We start from the raw sequence: 24,381 nt of genomic DNA, 5'->3' as shown, positions 1-24,381 counted from the left end.
ATAATTAAAGATGAACAAATTTAAACATGAACAGCAAAATTCACCATCATGGTTGATGTTTTCACATATTTCTCTTGGGTACACAGAGATCTAAAAGATACTGTACACATACTGTTTGATATCTTACGTTTCAAGGAAGTAAACATTTTTTTAAAAAAATTCAGGCTTTTATTGTTGTATAATCACAACATTTTCTTATTCATTAATCACATACCGACAGTTGTTATGATAGTATGCAAATCTGAAATATAAATGTGTGTGCATGTTATTTGCAGTAGACTAATCATGGCAAAGTACAGAGAGAAATTTGATTCAGGACTTAAAATACAAAGAATATGAGTGAGACATTTGCTTCCAGCTAAGATGGAGTAGCTTGTGTCAGATCAATACTAAAAAATTTTGCTGGCAAGCATCAGGGAGCTGCCCAGGCAAACTGGACCTTAGAAACTAGATTTTAGAGAGAAGAGAATACAGAGTAGTGAATCTACATCTGTGAGATGTTTTTCTTCTAGTAGGAATTTTTCCATTTTTGTTGTAAAACAAGAAACCAATATTCTGGGCAGAGGGCCACATTGAAGAGTCAGAGGAGCCAGAAGAGCATTTAGCAATCTCGTAAGACATTAGAGACAAAAGTTGAAATTTGGGTCTGGCAGGACTTGAGGGACCATGATCCAGTTATCTTGAGAAGGCAACCTGAAACTCAGAGGTTTTCTACTCATTTTCTTTTTTGAATTCTGAAACTGTATGGAGCAAAAGTCTAAGAAGTTAATTAGAAAAGAAGATTAAAGTTTTCTACAGTTTCTCAATGCTAAGGGGAGGAAAAATTAGAATTTTAGTATTTGCCATTGAAGTGAGGGGCCCTAGGCAATACCTTAGACTCTCAGTGACACCTCTGAAGAAGTACACTCTAGGAATAGGGGTAAACTATTGATAAACTGAGCTTAACAAAAACTACAAACTAACTTTGAGCCACTCCTTGATTGTATTAAGGTGATCTGTTCCTTATTCTCATAAGCCACCCATTAGAAAGAATAGGATGAAGCCTCTCTAGAAAGATAACATCATTCAGAGCCTTTATAACTTTTTTATATATAATCTCAGACATAAAGAAATAAAACTAAGAGAAAAACCAATGGCCAGTATCAACAGACTTATAGATAACCCAGTTAGTGAATTACCAAATATATATGTTAAGGAATTTTTCATTAACATGTTTAAATAATAGATAAAAATATAGAGAAGTTAGCCAAAGAACTGAAATATAGCTGTATCAATGGGTTCCATATCTGTAAAGTTAACCACAAATCAAAAGTAACTGGGGCTGGGCATGGCAGCTCATGCCTGTAATCCCAGCACTTTTGGGAGGCTGAGATGGACAGATCACCTGAGATTAGGAGTTTAAGACCAGCCTGGCCAACATAGGGAAATTCTGTCTCTACTAAACATAAGAAAAATTAGCCAAGTGTGGTCATGGGTACCTATAATCCCAGCTACGTGGGAAGCTGAGGCAGGAGAATCACTTGAACCCGGGAGGCAGAGGTTGCAATGAGCTGACATTGTGCCACTGCACTCCAGTCTGGGCAACAGAGCAAGACTCCAACTCAAAAAAAAAGTAAAAGTAATTGGGAAAAAACATTCCACACAGTTCCAAAAAGTAAAACTTCAGTTTTCTGTGTACCAAATACTACATTGAAGCTACAGAATAAAGTAATTCGAGGCATTATATTAGGTATTCTAAGTAATCTAGGGATGATTTTAAGTATGCAGGAGGAAGTATGTAGGTTATATGCAGATACTACACCATTTTATATAAAGGACTTGAGTATCCATGGAATTTTGGTATCTGTGGGGTGTGGGGAGGGTATCCTGGAATCATTCTCCAAGGGATAACTGTATATATTTAAATATATATTTTAAAAGAATCAAATGGGAATTCCAGAAATATAAAATTCAGTTGAAATGATAAACCAAAAGTACAGGTTTAATGGTCATAGCAGAAGAGAAGTTTGGGCTAGGTGTGGTGGCTTATGCCTGTAATCCCAGCACTTTGGGAGGCCGAGATGGGTTATCTGAACCCAGGAGTTCACACCAGCTTGGACAACATGGTGAACTCATCTCTACTAAAAATACAAAAATTAGTTGGACATGGTGGCACATGCCCGTAGTCTCAGCTACTAGGGAGACCATGGCGGAAGGATCACTTGAGCCTGAGAGGTCAAGGCTGCAGTGAACTATGAGCATGCCATTGTGCTTTAGCCTGAGCAACAGAGTGAAACCCTATCTCAAAAAAGAGAAGTTTAGTGAACTGAAAGATTCGTTGGTAGAAATATCAAAGCATAAAGAGCAAAAAGAATGGAGAAATGCAGAAATAGTTGTGAGAGACATAGGGGAAAGGATGAAGGTTCTTAAATGTATTAGAATTGAAGTCCAGGAAGAAACTAGAGAGAACAAGGCCGAAGCAACGTTTTTTAAGAAATAATGGCTAACACAGCACATCACAGGTTCATAAAACCCTTTAACCTAAAGTGGGACAAATATAGAGAAAACCACACCTAGATGTACAGTGCTCCAAACAAAAGAAAAAGAAAATTCTTAAAAGCATTCAGAGGGAAAAAAGCATTACCTAAAGGAACAGTGAAAAGATTGACAGCTGACTTCTGGACAGACGTGATGGAAGCCAAGAAAACAGTGACTTGTTATCTTTTAGTGTAAAATAAAAGAGAGACGGCTGGGCACGGTGGCTCACACCTGTAATCACAGCACTTTGGGAGGCCGAGGTAGGCAGATTGCCTGAACTCAGGAGTTTGCGACCAGCCTGGGCAACGTGATGAAACCCCGTCTCTATTAAAATACAAAAAATGAGCCACATGTGGCAGCATGCGCCTCCAGTCCCAGCTACTCTGGAGGCTGAGGCAGGAGAATTGCTTGAACATGGGAGGCGGAGGTTGCAGTGAGCCAGGATCGTGCCGCTGCACTCCAGCCTGGGTGACAGAACGAGATGCAATCTCAAAAATAGACAAAAAAAATGGATTTCTTTTCTTTTCTTTTCTTTTTTCTTTTCTCTTCTTTTCTTTTCTTGTTGTAGTTTACAGGGTCTTACGCCTGTTGTCCAGGCTAGAGTATAGTGGTATAATCTTGGCTCACTGCAGCCTTGACTACCTGGGCTTAAGTGATCCTCCCATCTCAGCCTCCTCAGTAGCTGAGACTACAGGTGTCCCCCACCATGCCCAGCTGATTTTTTTGTATTCTTAGTAGAAACAGAGTTTCACCAGGTTGACCAGGCTGGTCTTGAACTCCTGGGCTCAAGTGATCTGCCTTCCTAGGCCTCCCAAAGTGCTGGGGTTATAGTCATAAGCCACTGCGCCTGGCCAAAAATGGATTTCTAAATACCCAATAACATATGAAAAGGTGTCCAGCATCACTAGTCATCAAGCACATGCAAATTAAAGCACAGTGAGATACACTATTTACTCATTTGAATGATTTGAATCATTTGAATGATTACAATGGAAAACAACTAAAACTTAAATACATTGCTGGTAGGAGTGTAGGTTGGCCTAAACACTCTTTAAATTATTTGATAGTATACATCAAACCTTTTAAGCATAAGCATAAGCATTTCTCATGACTCAGCAATACCCCTGCAAGATATATACCCAGTAGATATACATATATATTTGTGCCAAAAGACAGTGTGAACATTATATGAAATATACCTGAACTTAGAAGAAACCTAAGTGTCTATTAGCAGTAGAATGAATAAATAAAATGTAGTGTCTTTATATAGTAGAATAAAGCACAGTAGTGAGATTAAACAATTGATACAAACATAATGGTGACTGAAAGCTAGAGACAAAAGAGTACATTTAAACAAAGTTCAAAAATAGATGAAACTAACTCATGGTGCACATACTCGGTTTTTCCATTTATATGACATCCCAAAGCAGGTAAAACTAGATGTCAGTGACAGAAGTACAGATACTGGTTATTTGTGAAGGGTAAAGGGCATAGTGGGTGGAAGGGACCTTGGGCAATTTTTAACTGTTGGTAATATTCTCTTTCTTAATTTGAGTGTTTGTGAAAATCCGTTAAGCTGTAATTCACAATGTATGTCATAGCTCAATAAAGATTTTATTTAAAATACACGTTGAAGTTAATGTAAATGAAAAATAAATATAAAACTAAAAAACTATAAAAAGTATGTTTTTAGAAAAAAACTCAGAATTAATTTTTTTTTTTTTTTGAGACGAAGTCTTGCTCTGTCTCCTAGCTGGAGTACAGTGGCACCACCTTCGCTCACTGCAACCTCCGCCTCCCATGTTCAAGTGACTCTCCTCCCTCAGCCTCCCGAGTAGCTGGTTTTTTTTTTTTTTGCTTACACAAGTCATAACATTTCTGGTGCCATGGGGATTTAAATAAACAGGTTATATATTTGCACATCTATGTCCCAGCTTTAGGAAAACATTTGGCTAAAATTCAATCATTATAGCAAACCTTATTCTATTCTATTTCTATAATAACTTAGTATTTGACATATATCAGGTTGTCATGCTGTGTATGTTCATGCTCTGTATGTGTATGCTTAATCTTTATAACAACCCTCTGAATTAGAAGGGTGGTATTTCTGTTGCAAATGTGAAATAACCTAGCCAAGTTCACATAGTGACAAGGCAAAATTTTAATATGGATCCTTGAAATATTCCAAGATTGTATCCTTTCTATTCTGCCTCAGGCTTGGAAATACTTTTCAGATATATGTCAAAATAGACACAAAATTAATACTCTAAGATTGAAGTGCTGGAATGCAGAGTATGTAGATACGTGAATGATGCAAAATAATACTGATACAAACTAATACAATGATTATGTCTTCCCTTATTTAAAATTTTCTGATGGTTTCCTTCCCTTAATTGCTTCGCTTTGCCCAGCTTTGTAGTTTTGTATTTCCTGTGCCTAAAAGATCTTGCTTTCTTTACTTACATACTACTTGCTTTCCAACACTAAGGTTAAACATCAAGTCTTTTCAAGATCATTAGTTGTTTGTTATCCAGCCTAGTCTTTCCTGATCTACCTATCTCTCTTCTGTGGTTCCATAATACTTAATAAATCTATTTATTATTTTACTTATCTCCACACACTAACACTACTAGTCTTTTTTTTTTTTTTTTTTTTGAGACAGAGTTTTGCTCTTGTCACCTAGGCTGGAGTACAGCGGCACGATCTTGGCTCACTGCAACCTCTGCCTCCCAGGTTCAAGTGATTCTCCTGCCTCATCCTCCTGAGTAGCTGGGATTGCAGGCACCCGCCACCACACCCAACTAATTTTTGTATTTTTAGTAGGAATAGAGTTTCACCTTGATGGCCAGGCTGGTCTCCAACTCCTGACCTTAGGTGATCCACCCACCTCGGCTTTCCAAAGGGCTGGGATTACAGGTGTGAGCCACTGCCCCTGGCCTAACACTACTAGTCTTAAGCAGAAGGGACTTGATTTTGTTTCCTTAGTATGTAGCACATAAATGACAAATGTATGAATGTAAGACTGGAAAGTAGAAATTAGAATCAGTTCAATTAAGGTCCTGAGTATGAAATTCAAGATTGTTTGCCCTTTAGTTTGCTATATACTCATTAGCCACTGAAAGTTTTTAAAGATAATAAAGCAGATTATATATACTATAGAATATATTAAAAGGGAAAAATTAATATGGAGAAACTGGCCAAGAAATTGTTGAAATAGTCTAATTGGTTAGTGATATAGTTTTGAGCTGGGGTGATGACACTTAGAAAAGAAAAAGTAGAGAGGATGGACTGATTGACTTGGCAATTGGTTGGATGGAGGTTAAAGGAGAAAGTGGAATATACAGTTAGGGAAGGACAATAGTGCAGGAGAAGGAAAGAAAGATTTACAGTTTTTGGTCTCAGGAATAATACCTGCCATTTTTCTTTTCAATGAATTACTTCAAATAATCTTAAAGGTAAGCTGTTCTGTTGCAGTAACATAAGATATAAATTAACCTGTAGGTTAATAAAGTATGATATAAGACGGATACAGTGGCTCAGGCCTGTAGCAGATCACTTGAGGTCAGGAGTTCAAGACCAGCCTGGCCAACATGGTGAAACCCAGTGTCTACTAAAAATACAAAAATCAGCTGGGCTTGGTGGCTACTTGGGAGGCTGAGGCACGAGAATCACTTGAACGTGGGAGGCAGAGGCTGTAGTAAGCTGTCACGCCAGTGCACTCCAGCCTGGGTGACAGAGTGAGACTATCTCAAAAATAAAGTATGATATCAGATACACTATTCAAGTCAATATAAAAGAGCTGTAACTGTAGTCATGGGCTGATCTATGTGTACCTCTGCCTTTAGTTATGAAATCATTTTTCAGTTAAACTTTCATAAAATTTACATAAACATTAAAGCATTCTTATGCTTAAGAAATTGCTGACAACTATAATTCTTATCAAATCAGTAGATTTTCTAGTGGTACCTTGTAAGTGGTCAAGCTGTTAGCATGTAAAATCCAACCCCTTTCCCCACACCCAAATCCTACCTTTGCTTTTGAAATGCTTTTTTTGACAGGAGGAGAACATAGCCCTTTGCCATTGCCTTCATTTTTTTTTTTTTTTGAGATTCTGGTAGAAATCCTTTTTTTTTTTTTTTACTAATATCTCACTTATTTATACTTAGTTAAACATAAATTCTCTGTCTCCCAACTCTTCTAACTATGCTCATAAAAATTCAGAGGACATAAAAAGTAGCTCCTGTTAAAGAATTGGTTAAACATGTTTCAAGATGTTTGAATGCATTTGGAAACTAAAAATTACCTTTCATTTAGTATGATCCAGAACTATCATCTCGGCAATTTGGGGTTGAACTGTCCCGTTTGACCAGTGAAGACCGAACTGTTCCTTTAGTGGTGGAAAAGCTCATAAACTACATTGAAATGCATGGACTATATACAGAAGGCATTTACCGAAAGTCTGGTTCAACTAATAAAATCAAGGAGCTTCGACAGGGTCTAGATGCAGGTAAGATAGTGGCCTCTAAATCATAACGAAATACTTTTATTTAAATAGGTAATTTCATGCTCTTAAAGTTTTCATTACATGTCGATCCTTAACAGCCAGAAGAATGCATTCTAGACTAGGACGCTGTTTTTTAGAAAATCATTTTTTGGCTTTCTAAAGAGTCTTTGGTTTTATGTAGTCAATTTAGCAGACATATATTGAGCATATCATTTGCACTTGGGACAGATCTCACTTAATTTTTGCAATAATTTGATAAAATTGTGATACCTCTGATTTACAAAGAAGAAAACTAAAGTACAGGGAAATTAAATACTGAGCTGTTGATGATTATGCCGGGTGCTGTGCTAATGTTTTTACAATGTTCACAGCAATCCAATGAATGAGGGATATTATTATCCCCATTTACAGAAAAAGGAACTGAGGCTTACAGAGTATCTTGCCCAAAGGCTCATCACCAATAAGTGACCAAATTGGATTTAACCCCAGATCTTCTGAATTCATAATCTAAGCTATTTCCCCTTTCTCTTTATTATTCTGACTCCAAGGAGCACTCTTTCTTGTGTATCATCTTTTTGCCTGCCTACATTGATGGCAGTTACTCAAACTGATAGTGAGTTGAGCATGTATCTTTGTAGAGCTATAGTTTTAGGACCAGAATTCATGCAGGGGATTGACTTTGATTTCATCAACTTCTACACTTTACCACTGTTGTAAAGGAATAGATCTTTCTGAAAGAAGCAGAGTACAAAGTGTGTCCTTGTGTGGCGAAGAACCTACCTACAATGCTATTTCTTATGAAAAAATCATGAGAAATGAATTGAGTATGAAAATAGTAACAGACAATGATGGTAAAACTCAAGCAGGAGGTTCTGTCTACAAGAGACTTGGTCTACTTTAGTTTACAGGCAGTTGCTGACTTTGTCTCTGTTACCTTGAAATAGCACAAGTGAAAATCATTCATCCTGAATCTTCCCAGTCATCTAATCTGTATAACCTTAGAGTTTATAAGTGAAACGGGTAAGAGTGTTTCCTTTACATTTTCTAAGCTCAGTTACCACTGTCCTTTTATCTCTAAGAATGACTTAAAATCAGCCTTACTTTCCGAAAATGTCCTGTATGCTTTTTTTCATTTGTCATGTAAAACATTGCTACTCAAAGTGTGGTCTATGGACAACTCTGTAACAGGTTAAGTACAGAAATTGTGAATAAGCATTTAGAGACATTTAGAGCAGTGTAACAATGCTTCAACATCAAAACATACGATTTATTTATATATTTTTTAGACAGTCTTGTTCTGTTGCCCAGGCTGTAGTACAATGGCGTGACCTTGGCTTACTGCATCCTCCATCTCCCAGGTTCAAGCAATTCTGCCTCAGCCCCCCAAGTAGCTGGGATTACAGGCGTGTGCCACCACAACCAGCTAATTTTTATATTTTTAGAAGAGACAGGTTTTACCATGTTGGCCAGGCTGCTTTCTAAGGATCCTGGCCTCAAGTGATCCACCCATCTCAGCCTCCCAAAGTGCTGGGATTACAAGTGTGATCTACCATGCCTGGCCATGATCTTTTATTTTATACATTTCAGTCCACAACAGATTTGGAAAACAAATAAACAAGAAGTATTCTTTCACCACAGTTAGAAGCACAGTTCCAAAGCATGGAATTACATTGTGGAAAATAGGTTAGTCTGTTTGATTAAGAAACATGAAGCCTTCCTTTAATAATGATAGTTTCTAAAGTGAATTATTTGAATCTTTTTGCATGTTTTGGCTTTGTTATCTAACTCTTGTCTCTAAATAGATGCTGAGAGTGTAAATCTAGATGACTATAACATACACGTCATTGCAAGTGTATTCAAACAATGGCTTCGAGATTTGCCTAATCCTCTCATGACCTTTGAACTCTATGAGGAATTTCTTCGAGCTATGGGTAAGCATAGGCTTCCTGGGTTAGAGAGAAAGCCTGTAGTTGGAAAAGAAATGCCATCTTCAGTAAAAATTATCAAGTCATCCTCTAGTGGTTAGTGGTTTAATTGTTATAGATCCGAAGGTAAGCTTTTGACAGTCAATACAAAACTGCCAGTATACTGGTACCTATTCAAATGTGGACTTTTTAGAGACTCATTAAAATGTCAGTGTCCTAAAAATTTTCTGAGTGAGCCACTTGGTTGCTTCTTACAAAGAAATTAAAGGCTGGGTTTATAAAACAGATTAAAATATTAAAAATAAGAGTTTCAAGATTAGGCTTATGTTCATTTAAGTTGGGAATCTAGGCAAGTAGTATGTGTAAAGCTGGCTGTTTTATGCCAAGCTTAACAGGTTTCAGAGTTTCGTTTCTCAGTGCTATAAGGGCTTCCTAGAGGTATTTAGGCCCTGAGGATTCATAAATTATGTTGATTTTAATGGGAAATCAGTCTGCTACGCAATGACTGAAAAACTAGAACATCTTGCTATTATTAAGGATTACTGCAATATAGATTCAAACTCAGGAGACCGCATATGAATATAGAACTCCAGCAAAGGGAGTTAAGTAGTTGCTGTGAGTTGTTCTTCTGCTCTACAGGTACAGCTACTCCTAAAACACTATAGCCAGCCTCCTTTGCTTCATAGTGTCTGGGAGGAAAAGACAGCATATAAGAGGGGATGTTCAGTCTTAGTTTCCACTCTTACTGTTTTTAGGCCTTCAGGAGAGGAAGGAGACAATCCGTGGTGTATACTCTGTAATTGATCAACTCTCCCGAACTCATCTCAATACATTGGAACGCCTCATCTTTCATCTAGTCAGGTAACTTTAAGGAGCAAGGAAATGATTTTTAATAGTTTCTCTTGGATTAGTTTAAATAGATAAATAATTTCTCCATTTGGAAAACTGACAAATATTTATATTTTTTCTTCTATTTATAAAGTCAGTGTCTCAAGAAGGTGGTTAGGATACCTTGGAGCAGAAATCCTTAGCCGAGCTGGAATGCATGGCAGTTGCTTTTCTGCCCGTATTTGAACCATGTAGCAGCTTCAGCCTCATGGTGGCACTGTGTAGCTTAGTCTGTTTTCTAACAGCTGAGCTAGATAAGATGTATATCTTTTGAAATGACCTAATTCATATGGGGGGTTCAGATCGTTCTCAGCAATTAATTGACCAAAGAGGTATTGGGAGTAGTGTCTCTTCCCCTGTGCGTAAATATCAGCAGTAGTTGAGAAGAAAGCCATCTTTATATTTGGTTAAAGCCTCTACTCTGCATCATCATCATCATCATCATCATCGTCGTCGTCGTCATCATCATCATTATTGACAGATGGCTTCACTCTGTCACCCAGGCTGGAGTGCAATGGTGTGATCTTGGCTCACTACAACCACTGCCTCACTAGATCAAGTGATTCTCATCCCTCAGCCTCCCTATTAGCTGGGATTACAGGCATGCATCACTACACCTGGCTAATGTTTGTATTATTAGTAGAGAGAGGGTTTTGCCATATTGGCCAGGCTTGTCTCAAACTCCTGATTTCAAGTGATCTGCCTGCCTCAGCCTCACAACGTGCTGGAATTACAGGTGTGGGCCACTGTACCTGGCCGACTCTGCATTCTTTAGACACGTTCATCTCATGATCTTGGCCTTAAGCAGGTAGGTCACAAATTTCCCTTGGGAAGCTATTAGCTGACCTAGACTGCTTCAAGGAAAGAACAGAGTGAAATTACATTTTTCAGAGACAAAGGAACAAAAGAACAACTTGGGAAAAGTCTACACACCCTTAAACTTACATGGATATCCTTCTAGTACTATGCAGTTCATGTCATACTGTCTTCTTCTGCTCATCTCTTCTGCCTGTTTCCCTGTGGTGCTCCCTTTTTATCCCCTAGTCACTTGTTTTTTGTTTTGTTTTATTTCTTAGGATTGCTCTACAGGAAGATACTAATCGAATGTCTGCTAATGCTTTGGCCATTGTGTTTGCACCCTGCATTCTCCGCTGCCCTGACACCACTGACCCACTACAAAGCGTACAGGACATCAGTAAGACTACCACGTAAGGCAGTTACCATAACTTCTGCAAGACCTCAGGGACTTCTGACTGTGTAGTCGCTGTATCCAGATATCAAACACCCATTCAAAAATTTATGAATGGGTTCATAAATTCAGGTGTTTTTAAGAAGATTGTTGGATACTGCTGGATTTTCTTACGCTGAGGATGCAAACTCCTAGATTCAACTGAGCATCATTTGTCTTAAAGCGTCTTATTTTTTAATCTGCCTTTTCTTTAGGATGGCTTATAGTTTATAAATAGATTTCAAATTTCTATTTTACCACATTGTGGACCCAGTCTCTTCCTGTAATCTAATCTAACTGTGATCTTATGACCAAACTGAATCCTTTGGTCTTAATACTTCAGTATATTCCTGTATTTCACCTTGGTCTTCTTTATTGGGTCTTTGCTTTTCTTCTAAAGTGGTTTTCTTTTGCTCTCCTTAATCTTGACTGCAAAAGGAACTTTTAAAAAATATCAATATTTGGATCCCATCTCCAGAGAGTCTGATTTAATTGGTCTAGGGTGTAACTGGGGGATTGGGATTTGTAACTGCTCTTTATTTTTTATTATTTTTTATTTTTTTGAGATGGAGTTTTCCTCTTGTTGCTCTGGCTGGAGTGCAATGGCACGACCTTGGCTCACGGCAACCTCCACCTCCCAGATTCAAGCAATTCTCCTGCCTTAGCTTCCCAAGTAGCTGGGATTACAGGCGTGTGCCACCACACCCCACTAATTTTGTATTTTTAGTAGAGAGAGGGTTTCACTGTGTTGACCTTGTTGGTCTTGAACTCTAACCTCAGGCGATCTGCCCTCCTTGGCCTCCCAAAGTGCTGGGATTATAGGTGTGAGCCACTGTGCCCAGCCGTAACTGCTCTTTAGATGGTTTCTAAAATGCAGCCAAAGTTGTGAACCATCATTCTAAACCTTGTCTCTGAGTTTATCAAGTAAGGGATGTTGATTTTTTTCCTTTATTTTTCAACTGTCTACCACAAAAACAGTCTGTGAGTGTTATAGTTTATTTTATTTACTTCAACTTTTAACAGTTTTTTTCTCTTTCCTCCTGTTTTCAGCTGTGTGGAGCTCATCGTTGTGGAACAAATGAATAAGTACAAGGCTCGTCTCAAAGATATCAGTAGCTTGGAATTTGCTGAGAATAAGGCAAAGACCAGGTTGTCCCTGATTCGTAGATCAATGGTAAGATGCAAGACATGGAATCATGGAAAAATGGGAGTTGATTTGGGAATTTAAATGTGCCTTTGTGGTGTATGCAAGGATTATTATCAGAATCTTTTTCTCAAGGAACAAGTAAAAAGTCACCACTCATGCTTAATCTGCTAGCTGTCTTTGGTTACGTTACAGAATATATGTGATTGTGTAGAATTTTTCATATCAAGTATTTGGATAAAATGTTGGTGTCTTAATAATCTGCCCTGCTTCATTTTCATGTTCTTTCTAGGAAAACGTAATCCTTTTCTAACTTTTTTCTCTACTTCCTTCCATTGTCTGTTCCCACCTTTAACTGTGTCACTTTTGGTGGTACTGCCAGGACTCCTGGGATGTAGAGAACTGAATCATTTGTAACTGAATTTTAATGGAATCATTTGATTTTTTAAGGAAATGGAATTCCATTTATGAGTCTACTGTAATCAAAATGTATTTCTTCGAGGTTGGGGGTTATGTTTTGAGACAGCCCTTGTAAAACTGGTAATTTATTTCCTCAGTTTGCCCACTTTTTAATATCTTCCTTTGCAACTGGAGTTATTGTTACCCTGAAGTCAGTTTTCAGGATAACTGGAAAACTGCTGATTAAGGTTTAGTTATTGCCCATTTTGTCCCCTTCCTCTCAGTTGTAAAATAAAATTGTGGCAATGAGCACCCATTTCAGATTCCCAATAAATCTCTAAAGAGAAGCAGGCTTCATCATGCCCTTACTCTTTCAGGGGTCCAGCAATACTTCCTCCATATCTTCACAGTTTGCATTTAGATTAGCACTAAAATAATTATTTTTCTTCCTTTATTATTTAATCTGCCTGGCACAGAATAAGTGCTTAACAAAGGTCTATTGGTTAAGGTAGTGAAGGTTCTTCTGCAAAAACAAACATAAGCTTGGGCTTTTTGCAGGCAGTAAAGATATTAAATAAAACTTATGATAGGATGCTATCTAAATCTTTTCCCGAGAAATTAAAAACAAATCCCACTTAAAAATGAAACATTTCTGTAGTATGAATTTTTAGGAGCTCCATTTTGAGATGCCCAATTTAGTGGTGGCTATCCAGGCAGGTAGGGAAGAGCCTTTTGCTATAAAGCTACTTTTCAAAGCAGATAGATAAGCTGTGCTTTTTTCCCAATGCTGCAGAAGATGGATATTCAGTCCACTGCAAGATTAAACCTTCTCTTTTAATGGGGCAATGACATGTACATTCTAACCTTCTGCTTTCCTTTTCATGTCCTTCCTAATCCAGAAACCTGTACTAATTGCAGTTAGATTCATGAACATTACCCGCAATTCAGTCTCGGTATGTATTAATAATGCAATGTGTCACAGCCATTCTACATTATTGTCTTTCATTCATCCAGGAATTGTTCCACTCTGTCTATCATTCATGCCTGTCCACCCTCCATGTTCAGCCCCAAGTCAGGTTCCACTTTTTGATGAGCTTTCACTTGATTTTCTCTTAATCTCTTTCTTTAGATCCTTCATTTTCCTTCCTCTGTATTGTGCAGTTGAACAGCATCCATTCAAAATACACTGGTTTTTCCTCTTTGTCAGAAAAGCCTCCTTTTGGGTTTCTTCTTGGGTTGAATCATTAAAAGGTGAAAGCTGAAAGCATTGAGATATCAAATTAATTTCTGCTCTATGAGCTGTGTTCCCAGCAATCTCCTCCATTTTATTATTTGAAATACTTATTACTTTCAGCATCTCCTATCATTAGTAATGCTTATTTGTCCATTCATATTTTTGACTCTGATGGTATCCCCTCAGATGTAGAAATATCATTCTTATCCACTTAGCATTTATCATACAGAGCTACAAATAGGAGTGAACTAATCCAAATTGATGAACTAGTTCTAGACTTAAATATTATGGTATGCTAGAACTCATACCAGGATCTCATTGCCAGCGCCCCTCTTCAATTCCACTGATTATACAAAAAAAGGAATGGAGGGATGGAAGGCTGAGAACACCAATCTGTGTGGAAACTAATTTCAGAGACTGTCCATCTATGTGTAACAATTGTATTGAGGAGGCTTAACTTGTTGGGATATTAATACAAATCAGTTTTTCTTTTGGTCTATAACTGCCTCTCAACTCTAGCCTGTCAAACTTCCCTTTCCCACTGGGTATCAGCTACCTTAACAGCATCTGGAAACTAATTCTATACTTTTCAAAACTTCATTTCATTTTAGTATTTAAGAGTCAGTTCTCTTCATATTAAAACTTTAGTCAGTTTTAATCCAATACTCTTCTCACTTCCTTCCAGGGCAGACTAGACCTTTATCTGGAACTTAAAACTTTGGGGGTAGGTGGATAATTTCTGTTTGTCAGACACTTCTGCCCTTCCTCTTTCTTGACCCTTTCTCCCCTGATGTTGAGACTGGGAGGAGTGATAGGAGAGGCAAAATTCTGTATAATATCCCTCTATTGAGATGGCAGTCCACTTTCTTGGTTGTTCAACACTGCTGTTCTGGCTCATTGTCAGTGGGCTAAGTAAAGATGAGTAGTAGCTCCAGTTTACCCTGTTCACAATGAACTCAGTCCTATCCCATTTCTGTAGGCACTTCTAGTCCCTTGAAAAATTTGGTTACATCTGGCCAAATCCTGGGTGTTGGCATTCACACCATATGGGAAGCTATCAAATTCACAGAGCAGTTACAAGTGTTCCAAAATTCTAATACTTGTTTGAAAAATCGAAATTTTCTCACTGACAACAAATATTACCATTTGTTTCACTTACAGTAACAGATTCCCTTCATACAAAGAAAATGTGTACCACTTACTCAAATAGAATGATCAAACTTTGTCAATTATATAATGAAATGCTGTTTCATTAATAAAGCAGCTAATTTAGCTTGCAATTCACAAAATTGCCCAAATACTCTTTCTTGAGATAACAGTATGTGACAGAGTTGCTGTATGTGTAATTTCCAGTTATAATCATACAGAAAATTGAAAATAGTTAATTTGACAGTTAAGAAGTAATAAAATTAATTTATACCTCTTGTTCAATGACATGAAATGAAACTGACTTTTTAAAAACTAAATGCGTGGTAACAAAAGAATATGAAGACTACTAGAACCATTGGTACCATTACCCTGATTCTTATAAAGGTAACAGCAATTGAACCTACCATTGCTTTTATGTAATTAGCACAGATGTCAACAAGTGAAAATGGCAAATAGCATCTTAGTATAATTATGAAAATAATTTTCACATTGTAGACCCTTTGAAATAGTTTTGAGGGCATCATCACACCCCAGCATCTTTGCCAGAGATCTGTGGGCTACACTCTGAGAACCACTGTACTGTAATACATACAATACTATCATCTCACTGCACTTCATGGAAATATTTTATGAGAATAATTCCTTTTCATATGCAATATATAAATACATACAAACAGGTACTAGCTGTGTTTAAAGTGCTTACTAACCCTCATTATCTGGTGAACCATAACTACAGGCATTGGGATATGATTTTTGAACAAGCTTGGATACCTAATTATAAAACCATGCAAAACAACCAGTCTTTTCAAAAAAAGGTCTTGGATAAAGTATCTCTCCTTACCAGGAAAGCAAACTCCTCAGGAAGTTGTCTGATCATTCAGTTCCTTCCTATTTTTATGACTTACCAAAAGACACACGACAGTGATCTTCCATCTTGCCCTGAAGTGCTATTTTTGAGTAAAATTTCATTAGGATTCTGAGGTTTGTGTTTTAGCTAGTTATATGTTGTTCTGTCTAGGTGATGCAGAGTTCCTCCTCCTCACACATTTAACCCATAGACAAACCCTAGTAACATGTGCTTTCTTTGGGTCTTCATAAAATATCGTGACTCCTTACATGAGGGTAATATATGTCTTTTTCTAAATAGTCATGAGGTTTATTAAAGCTGGTGCAATTCATTCCTTCATTATCACCATGAGTCTCTTTTACTACTTAGCTTACTTTGATTTATAGTATTTAATTTCTTTGTGCCCATCAATCATGCCTTGCCACTCTTTCCTGCATTCTTTCTCTATCATGAGCCTTATAGTAGTCAAAGCTCCCCTCATAGGCCTTATTCATTCTAACACTATGGCGTATCTTCTATTTGTCTTCATTGTTATCTTCTTAAGTCTTAGGAGAAAATGAAAAAGTGAATTTCAGCTGATTCCCTCAAATATAGTATCCTATTTACCTTAAGTAGCTATCACGTTAGAACATTTGACCCTCAATATTTTTGTTACAGTCTGGAAAGCCTGCGATGGACTGGTCTCACAGAATTCTGATCCAAATTAAATAATTAAGATTGTCTGTTTCAGAATATCGTTCTTAGAAAAAATAGACAATAGAATCATATATAGACTTCCTTAGACAAAGCATGGCACATCTATATGATTATTAAGTGATTGAATTTGTGGGTATTAGAAAGCATGTCCCAAAAGGAAGGAGGAAGAGATGGATCAGACAGTACTGTGTGCCAAATATGGTGAGAATACTAAGGAAGAAGTACTTAGTTCTGCCTGGTGGTACAGGGAAAGGCTATAGAAGTGACGTGTGAGCCAACTCTTAAGGGATGAGTTTAAATTAATCAGATGGAGAAAGACCTACCAGTTGGTATAAGTCTATAAGGTTTAATTCTGTAAAAAGCTATGTAGCTCACATATAAACTTGTATATATAATTGTGCAGAAGGAAAACCTTAAGTTAAAACCAAAATAGGCTTTGTTTTGAAGAAACTTTTAAGATATTATTAGTACTATGGGGCCTTGAAGAGTGAACCAGGACTCACAGGGTCTCAGAGTTTAGCACTTAATGTAGATTTTGGTGCTTTATATCTTTTATTTATGATAGGGAATGGAAACTAATGTTAGTTGCTATTTTTTAGCCATGAAATAACAGTTTTCTCCTGGGTCGTCTTCCAGGTTCTCAATAATAGTAGCTGAAAAGGGGCTGGGAGTGGTAGCTCCCAGCACTTCAGGAGGTCGAGGGGGATATATCACTTGAGTTCAAGACCAGCGTAAGCAATATGGTGAAGTCCCATCTCTACCAAAAATAAAAATAAACATTAGCCAGATGTAGTGGTACATGCCGATGGTCCCAGATAACTTGGAAGGCTGAGATTGGAGGATCACTTGAGCCCAAGAGGCAGAGAGGTTGCAGTTAGCCAAGAGAGCAGTACTCCACTCCAGCCTGAGTGACAGAGTGAGACCCTGTCTTTAAAAACAGAAACAAACAAACAAAAGAGTAGCTGAAAAGGATCCTAAGATTACAGGGCAATCTGTTGATATGGAATAGGAATTTTATTTTTATCCACGAAATGTGAGTTTCAACTGATTCCCTTGAATAGGGTATCCTATTTACCTCAAGTAGGTGTCATGTGATACCAGAAAAAGTTTGTTTAAAGCGAATCTACTTCAATAGCAGAATTGATGGTTGATCTAATGTAGATATATGTGTAACTCTGTACGCACAAAGGAAAATGTACATTTTTTTTGGCTGCCCATGGAATATTCTCAAAGCACAATACCTCAATGATATTGGTGATGTTCTATTTCTTAATCTGGGTAGTGGCTACACAGGTGTTTGTTTTATTATTTTTGAAACTGTACTCCTAAGTTTTTATTATCTTTAAGTATAAAATATTTCATGATAAAAAAATTAAAACATCTGGGGAAAAATCAGTCCATAAGAAAAATGAAAAATCTCAAAATAACAATAAACATTTATTATCTCTCATAGTTTTTATGGGTCAGGAATTCAGGAGCAGCTTATCTGGGTGGTTCTGGCAAGGTCCCTTATGAGCTTATAGTCAAGGTGTTGGTTAGGGCTACAGTTAACTGAAGACATGATTAGGGCTGTAGGATTTTCTTTCAAAGTGGCTTATTAATATTGCCAGCTCATTAGTGCTTGCTATTGGTAGCAGACCTTAGTTCCTCATTATGTAGTCTTCTCCATAGGTCTACTTAACTACTCTAATGACATGATAGCTGGCTTTTTCCAAAGCAACTGATCTGGGAGAGAGCAAGGTGGGAGCCCACAGTGTCTTTTATCCTTAAAAGTCACAAAATGTTATTTCTACATAATGTAATCACACAGGTCACCCCTTTACCATGTGGAAAGGGACTACCAAGGATGTGAATAGCAAGAGAGAATAATGATCAGGAACCATCATGTAGGATGACAACTTTAAAATAAATTTGAAAATGTGAGGTTTTATAATATTTTATTAAAACTGCCTCTGGAAGACATAATTTAAACAGACTTACTTATTTTTCTTTCATGTTTGTTTTTTTGAGATGGAGTCTCACTGTTGTTGCACTGAGTGCAATGGCAGCTCACTGCAACCTCTACTTTTTGGGTTCCAACAGTTCTCCTGCCTCAGCCTCCAAAGTAGCTGAGTTTATAAGTACCTGCCACCATGCCCAGCTAATTTTTATATTTTTAGTGGAGATGGGGTTTCACCATGTTGGCCAAGCTGGTCTCGAACTCCTGACCTCAGGTGATCGACCCACCTCAGCCTTCCAAAGTGCTGGGATTACAGGAGTGAGCCACCATGCCCAGCCTAAATGAGTTAATTTTTGTAAAACCATAGTAACTATGTTTGTTATGGATCTTTCTCCATAGAGTGTTCTTACACACACTCCCCCCCCCACACAAAGACAGCATTTGATATGTAAATATAGGACTGCCTCATCTATGAATATTAATTCAAAAGCCCTAGATTAAAATATCACCACCACTTCGGGAGGCCAAAACAGGTAGATCCTTGAGCCCAGGAGTTTGAGACCAACCTGGGTAACATGGTTAAACCTCGTCTCTACAAAAACAAAAACCAAAAAATTAGTTCTGGTGGCGAGGATCTGTAGTCCCAGCTATTAGGGAGGCTGAGGTGAGAGAATCACCTGAGTCTAGGAAGTCAAGACTGCAGTGAGCCATGGTGACACCACTGTGCTCCAGCCTGGGTGACAAAGTGAGACCCTATCTCAAAAAAAAATAAGAATTAAAAATTAAAAAGTAAAAATGAATCAGCAAGCAGAATTCAGTAGGCTATAAATATAAACCTTAACCAAGGAGGATTTAATCTACGAATGCAAGGATGACTATATTAGGATAGCTGTTAATATAATTCACTATGTTTGTTGATCTGTGGAGAAAAATCATATTATCCTCATAGATATTTTAAAGGCATTTGATATATCAGCGTTCTTTTTAAAAAACATTCTTATTAAAACAGGGATATCTTTAATTTCTTAGCATGATAAAAATATATCTGAATCCCAAATCCAATATCCTGCTTAATAGAAGAACACTTGAAGCATTCTGATTAAAATCAGGAAAGGTAAGGATATCTATTATCCCCACTGTTATTTGACATTGATCTGAAGGTACTAGCTAATGCAATTAAATAAGAAAAAAGGAATTGGAGATATAAAATTGTAAAGAAGAAGTAAAAGTTTCACTATTTCCATTATGATTATATATACATGCAAAACTCAAGAAAATCAACTAAAGAACTTAAAGATGCTAAGAGAATTCAATAGGGTATCTGAGTATAATTAATGTATTTATATAAACAACCACTTGATGATATAATGGAAGAAAAATACCCATTCGTATATTGTGCACACACACACACACACAGACACACACACACACTTTAAACATCAAATACTAAAGAATGCACTTAACAAGAAATGTAGAAAATTTGTACAAAGAAAGACTTAAAACCTCAAATATTACAAAAGAAGGCTTAAATACATTTGGAAAGAAAGGCTAAATTTTGTAACGGTGTCAGTTCTTCTAAATTAATCTATTCGTGTATTGTTTCAATACCCACTAGGAGGGAAAGAAGATATTTTCTTAGGTTCAACTTTCAGACTCTCATGACTACCATGGGCTCCATTTGGCATTAGAACCTCTTAGGATATGGGACTAGAAGTACAGCATGCCTGCAGAGAGCGTAAGATCATCCTCGTGTGGGAGCCCTTGCAGCAGTCCAGTTGCATCATGGAGTTATTTCTGGCCTCTAAGTCACAATTCAGGGGCAAGGAGAAAGGACTCCACATCCAATAGATGCAGAACTATTCTGTCTTAGAAGTTTTGTGCCTATACAGGAATTAAGACCTCCTGTAAAATTCTGTAAACATTGTTTCCAGGGTTCCTGCAAGGAGGATGTCCAGTTACCACAGACTCCACATTCAGGGAATTCCAAATATATGGTTTCCTATGGGATATTTACAATTTACTTATTCTCCAGATGCAATTTAACAATCAGATTAATTTTTGCCAGAGGTGATGTTGCCTAATAACATCATTTGCATCCTACCTTTATCAGGTTTCTAGGGGTCCTGAGCTAGAACATTGACCAAAGACCAGTTCTTAGATGAGGAAAGACTTTTATAACTCTTTACTTACAAATGTGGTCTCAGCATAAATAGCAAAATAATACTTTTGGGACCTTTACAAGTTGATACTAAAATTCATAAGAAAATAAAGAAGCAGAATAACTAGGAAAATTCTAAAAGAGAAAAAGGATTATAAAGTGAGTAGCATTTCAGAGGTTTGCTATTTACAAAATGATGTGGGGAAAATGAATATCCATGTAGGGAAGAAAAGAAACAAAAAAATTAAAAAGCCAATTCAGGTCAGGCACAGTAGTTCATGCCTATAATCTCAGCACTTGGGAAGGCCAAGGCAGGAGGATTGCTTGAAGCCAGGAATTTCTGTCCAGCCTGGGCAACAGTGCAGGATCTCATCTCTACAAAAAATTTAAAAAGTAGCTGGGCATGGTGGCACATGCCTATAGTCCCAGGTACTTGGACACTGAGGCCAGAGGATCCCTTGAGCCCAGGAGTCCAAGCCTGCAGTGAGCTATGATTGTGCCACTGCACTCTAGTCTGAACAAGAGTGAGACCCTGTATGTTTAAAAAAAAAAAAAAAAAAAAAGTGATTCAAATCAAAGACTAAAACATAAGAATAATGGTGGAAGTACAGCTCAGGCAGTCTGTCTTGAGAGGTTCTTACTGCCCTGCATCCTGTAGACACTCAAGTGCCCTACCTCTCTACCTTAATACTGCCAAAATATCCAGAATTTCCCAAATCAGCAAGGTTATCAGCCAAACCTTTTCATGCAAAAGTTGAAACCAAGCCATAAAAGGTGGCTGAAAAGGATATATCTTTATGGTGGAAAAAAATGCAAATAAAAGGGGAAAAAGGGAGCAAATGGAAAGAGATTAACCAAGAAACATTTATCTTCAGAAAACAGGAACTGAAAACAAGTAAGAAATAAGCTAAACATGATTAAAGATCTCTTATCAAGTCATTGGTCCCAGTATCTCATTGTACAAGTCAGAAGAATTTTTAAAATAAACTATTTTATAAGTGTACCTTTTTAGAGCTCTAAGAACACAGTTTTGGTTTGGTTTTGTTTTTGATGGAGTCTCACTCTGTCGCCAAGCTGGAATGCAGTGGTGTGATCTCAGCTCACTGCAACCTCTGCCTCCCAGGTTCAAGAGATTCTCCTGCCTCAGCCTCCTGAGTAACTAGGACTGCAGGCGTGTACTACCATGTCCAGCTAATTTTTGTATTTTTAGTAGAGGCAGGGTTTCACTATGTTGGCCAGGATGGTCTTGATCTCTTGACCTCGTGATCCACCCGCCTTGACCTCCCAAAGTGCTGGGATTACAGTCATGAGCCACCACAGCAGCTTAAAAACAGCAATTTTTAAGAACAGAACTCCACTTCCTCCCATTTGAAAGGAATGTATTAAGTGCCAGTTTATTTTTCTGTACAAACTGAGAATAATTATCTCTCCATAGGCCTAATAATGTTTTAAACTGCTTCCTGATCTTGGCTCTCTATCAAAAGAATATTATCTGTGATGTCTTTGGTAGTGGTGGTCCAGTCCAGATTTTTCTGATAATCCTGTTAATGTGCTGTGAAGGATTGGAAATATGGGTATTATGTATAATATTAAATTGTATATTAGTAGGACTTGAGACCTAATACTTATCAATAGTTTGAAGATCATTGTATTTGATATTCTTATTTTAGGAACAGTTTGCCTCCAAAGTTTAAGCCAGGAAGCCACTTCAATAGTTACTGAGAAAAAGGATGACAGTATGGCTTTATGTTTTTTTCAGTACTTGCATGAAGAGTTGGGTACAAATTATTCATGTAGTCTATGATCAGTCAAAACCAATACAATCCCATACAAAACCAATATAATCAATTATGATAGAAAAATATAATCTTGGACAGGGCTTTGCTATTATCTAAGAACATTAAAGGGAAAAAATTGAAAGGTTTAGCAACAAAAACCAAGTTTTATTATGTGACAAAAAAGACCATAAGCAAAGTAAAACAGAAGTTACGTACCCTAAGAAAATATTTTCAATTCATATTTCAATTTTCCTTAATAAATTTCCCTAATTTTCCTTAATAAATAAGGAGAAGCTCCTACAAGTAAATAGAAAAATTAGCTAACCAGTGAAAAATGGACAAAGGATGCTATAAACCACTTCTTAGTGTTATCTACAGATCCTTTTCAGGGAAGACAATAAGGTCAAATTTATTTTTAACATACAGTCAAGAAAATATTTGCCCTTTTCACTCTGTGACACGCTAATGATAGAAAACCAATTGTGAAAAAAAAATGCTGCAAGATAATATACTGTGAACATCGATCTAAAAGAAAAAATTCCAATTTAGAAAAAAATAAATTCATGCTTATTATAGGAAAGTAGTAAGGGAACTACCACTAATAATTTAGTGTATTTGCAAATTTTATATTACTCATTTTTAAAATCAGTGGTATACAAGCTTATGTACTGTTTTAACACAGTATTAGTATTTCCCGTGTTACTAAAAGCTCCTTGTAATCAACTTTTAAAAAATTAATCTTTCTAAGAGAATTCTAGGCTGTAGGAGTTTCCGTTTTTTCTTCTTTTTGCTTGGTGCTTCTTAAAAGAGATAGATCTGTTGAGATTGTTTGGTTTTCTTTAGCTTTATTAAGTGATTTGTAGCTAACTCATGATGAAGTACTTCAGTGGCCAGCTGATGGTATAAACACTGAAAAAAGGCAGCTCTTTTATTAAATACTGGAATGTGGACACTAGGAATAAACTCGGATTTTCAAGCTCCTTGAGGCTTTTAAATCGCATTTTTATTCATTTGGCTATAAATAGTCAATGTCAAATGGAACTGGATGATATCCTGGAATTTATAACATAAAGAATGCTTTGTCATTTTTTGTTAAATTTGCAGACTGATCTTCTGTTTTGAGGATGTTTTTCTTGACATGCTTTTTCCTTCTTGATTTTAGAGCTAAAAGTAGAATAGCAATATTGTAATCCTCCTGATTTTATTCCATTATATATTTTAGCTTTGGAGGAGTTAGCCTGAATGCCCTTAGAACTACCCTCCAGCCTTTACCTTATCACCTGCACTAAATCATGAGTTTCTGTTTTTTGAGACAGCACTTTTCCTTTCTTTCTGGCCAAAATCAACTCAGAAATTTGTCAGTTTAATGTCATATAATTTTCAAAGGATATTCGTGTATTTCCATAAACAGCTAACTTTGAAAAGGAACTCTTAAATATCTTTTTTATTGCAAAATACAGCACATACTGAAAAACAGAAACATAAATATACAGTTTAATGAATTATTATAAATGAACATCCACATTCCACCCCAGCTCAAGAAATAGGACATTGCTAGCACCCCCAGAAGCTCTCCTCTTTCTCTTTCTAGTCACAATCCTCTTTCTCCTCCAAAGGTAAGCAATAACCTGATGTTTACATTAATGACTTCTTTTGTTTTCTTTTTTGTTTGCTACCAAAGCACTATAGCTGAGCACTATCCCTGAGCACCAGTTTTGTTTTGCCTGATTTTGAGCTAATTATGTTATATAACATGTATTTTTTGTTTCTGATTTATTTCAGTCAACCTTATGTGTGTAAGACTTATCCATGTTTTGTTTAGTTTTAGCTCATTTTCATTACTATATAGTGTATCACTGTATGCATATACCACCATTTAATCTACTGTTGATGGACATTTGAGTTGTGTTTTGGGGAATTATTATTTTAATGGACTCATTCATGTATTTTTATTGGAGAAATATACAGGAGTGGA

At 36.9% G+C, this 24,381-nt stretch overlaps 1 protein-coding gene across 19 annotated transcripts in view; it reads left to right on the top strand.

Moving 5' to 3' along the window:
• MYO9A (myosin IXA) overlaps window positions 1-24,381 on the top strand; it is a 284,781-nt gene that overhangs the window by 246,482 nt on the left and 13,918 nt on the right. For 15 of the 19 annotated variants that reach the window (XM_078333528.1, XM_054240463.2, XM_078333527.1 and 12 more), the window contains 6 exons: window positions 6,832-7,024; window positions 8,824-8,952; window positions 9,702-9,807; window positions 10,911-11,042; window positions 12,113-12,236; window positions 13,505-13,558. In XM_078333528.1, the coding sequence (XP_078189654.1) occupies window positions 6,832-7,024; window positions 8,824-8,952; window positions 9,702-9,807; window positions 10,911-11,042; window positions 12,113-12,236; window positions 13,505-13,558 (738 nt within the window). The remainder of the gene's footprint in view (window positions 1-6,831; window positions 7,025-8,823; window positions 8,953-9,701; window positions 9,808-10,910; window positions 11,043-12,112; window positions 12,237-13,504; window positions 13,559-24,381) is intronic. The other 4 variants (XM_078333531.1, XM_035259098.3, XM_035259094.3 and 1 more) reach the window with 1 other exon arrangement.

The sequence above is a fragment of the Callithrix jacchus genome, chromosome 8, assembly GCF_049354715.1.
Source record: "Callithrix jacchus isolate 240 chromosome 8, calJac240_pri, whole genome shotgun sequence".
NCBI lineage: Eukaryota > Metazoa > Chordata > Mammalia > Primates > Cebidae > Callithrix > Callithrix jacchus.
The sequence above is the reverse complement of the archived record's forward strand: the minus strand, read 5'-3'. Positions and strand labels throughout refer to the sequence as shown.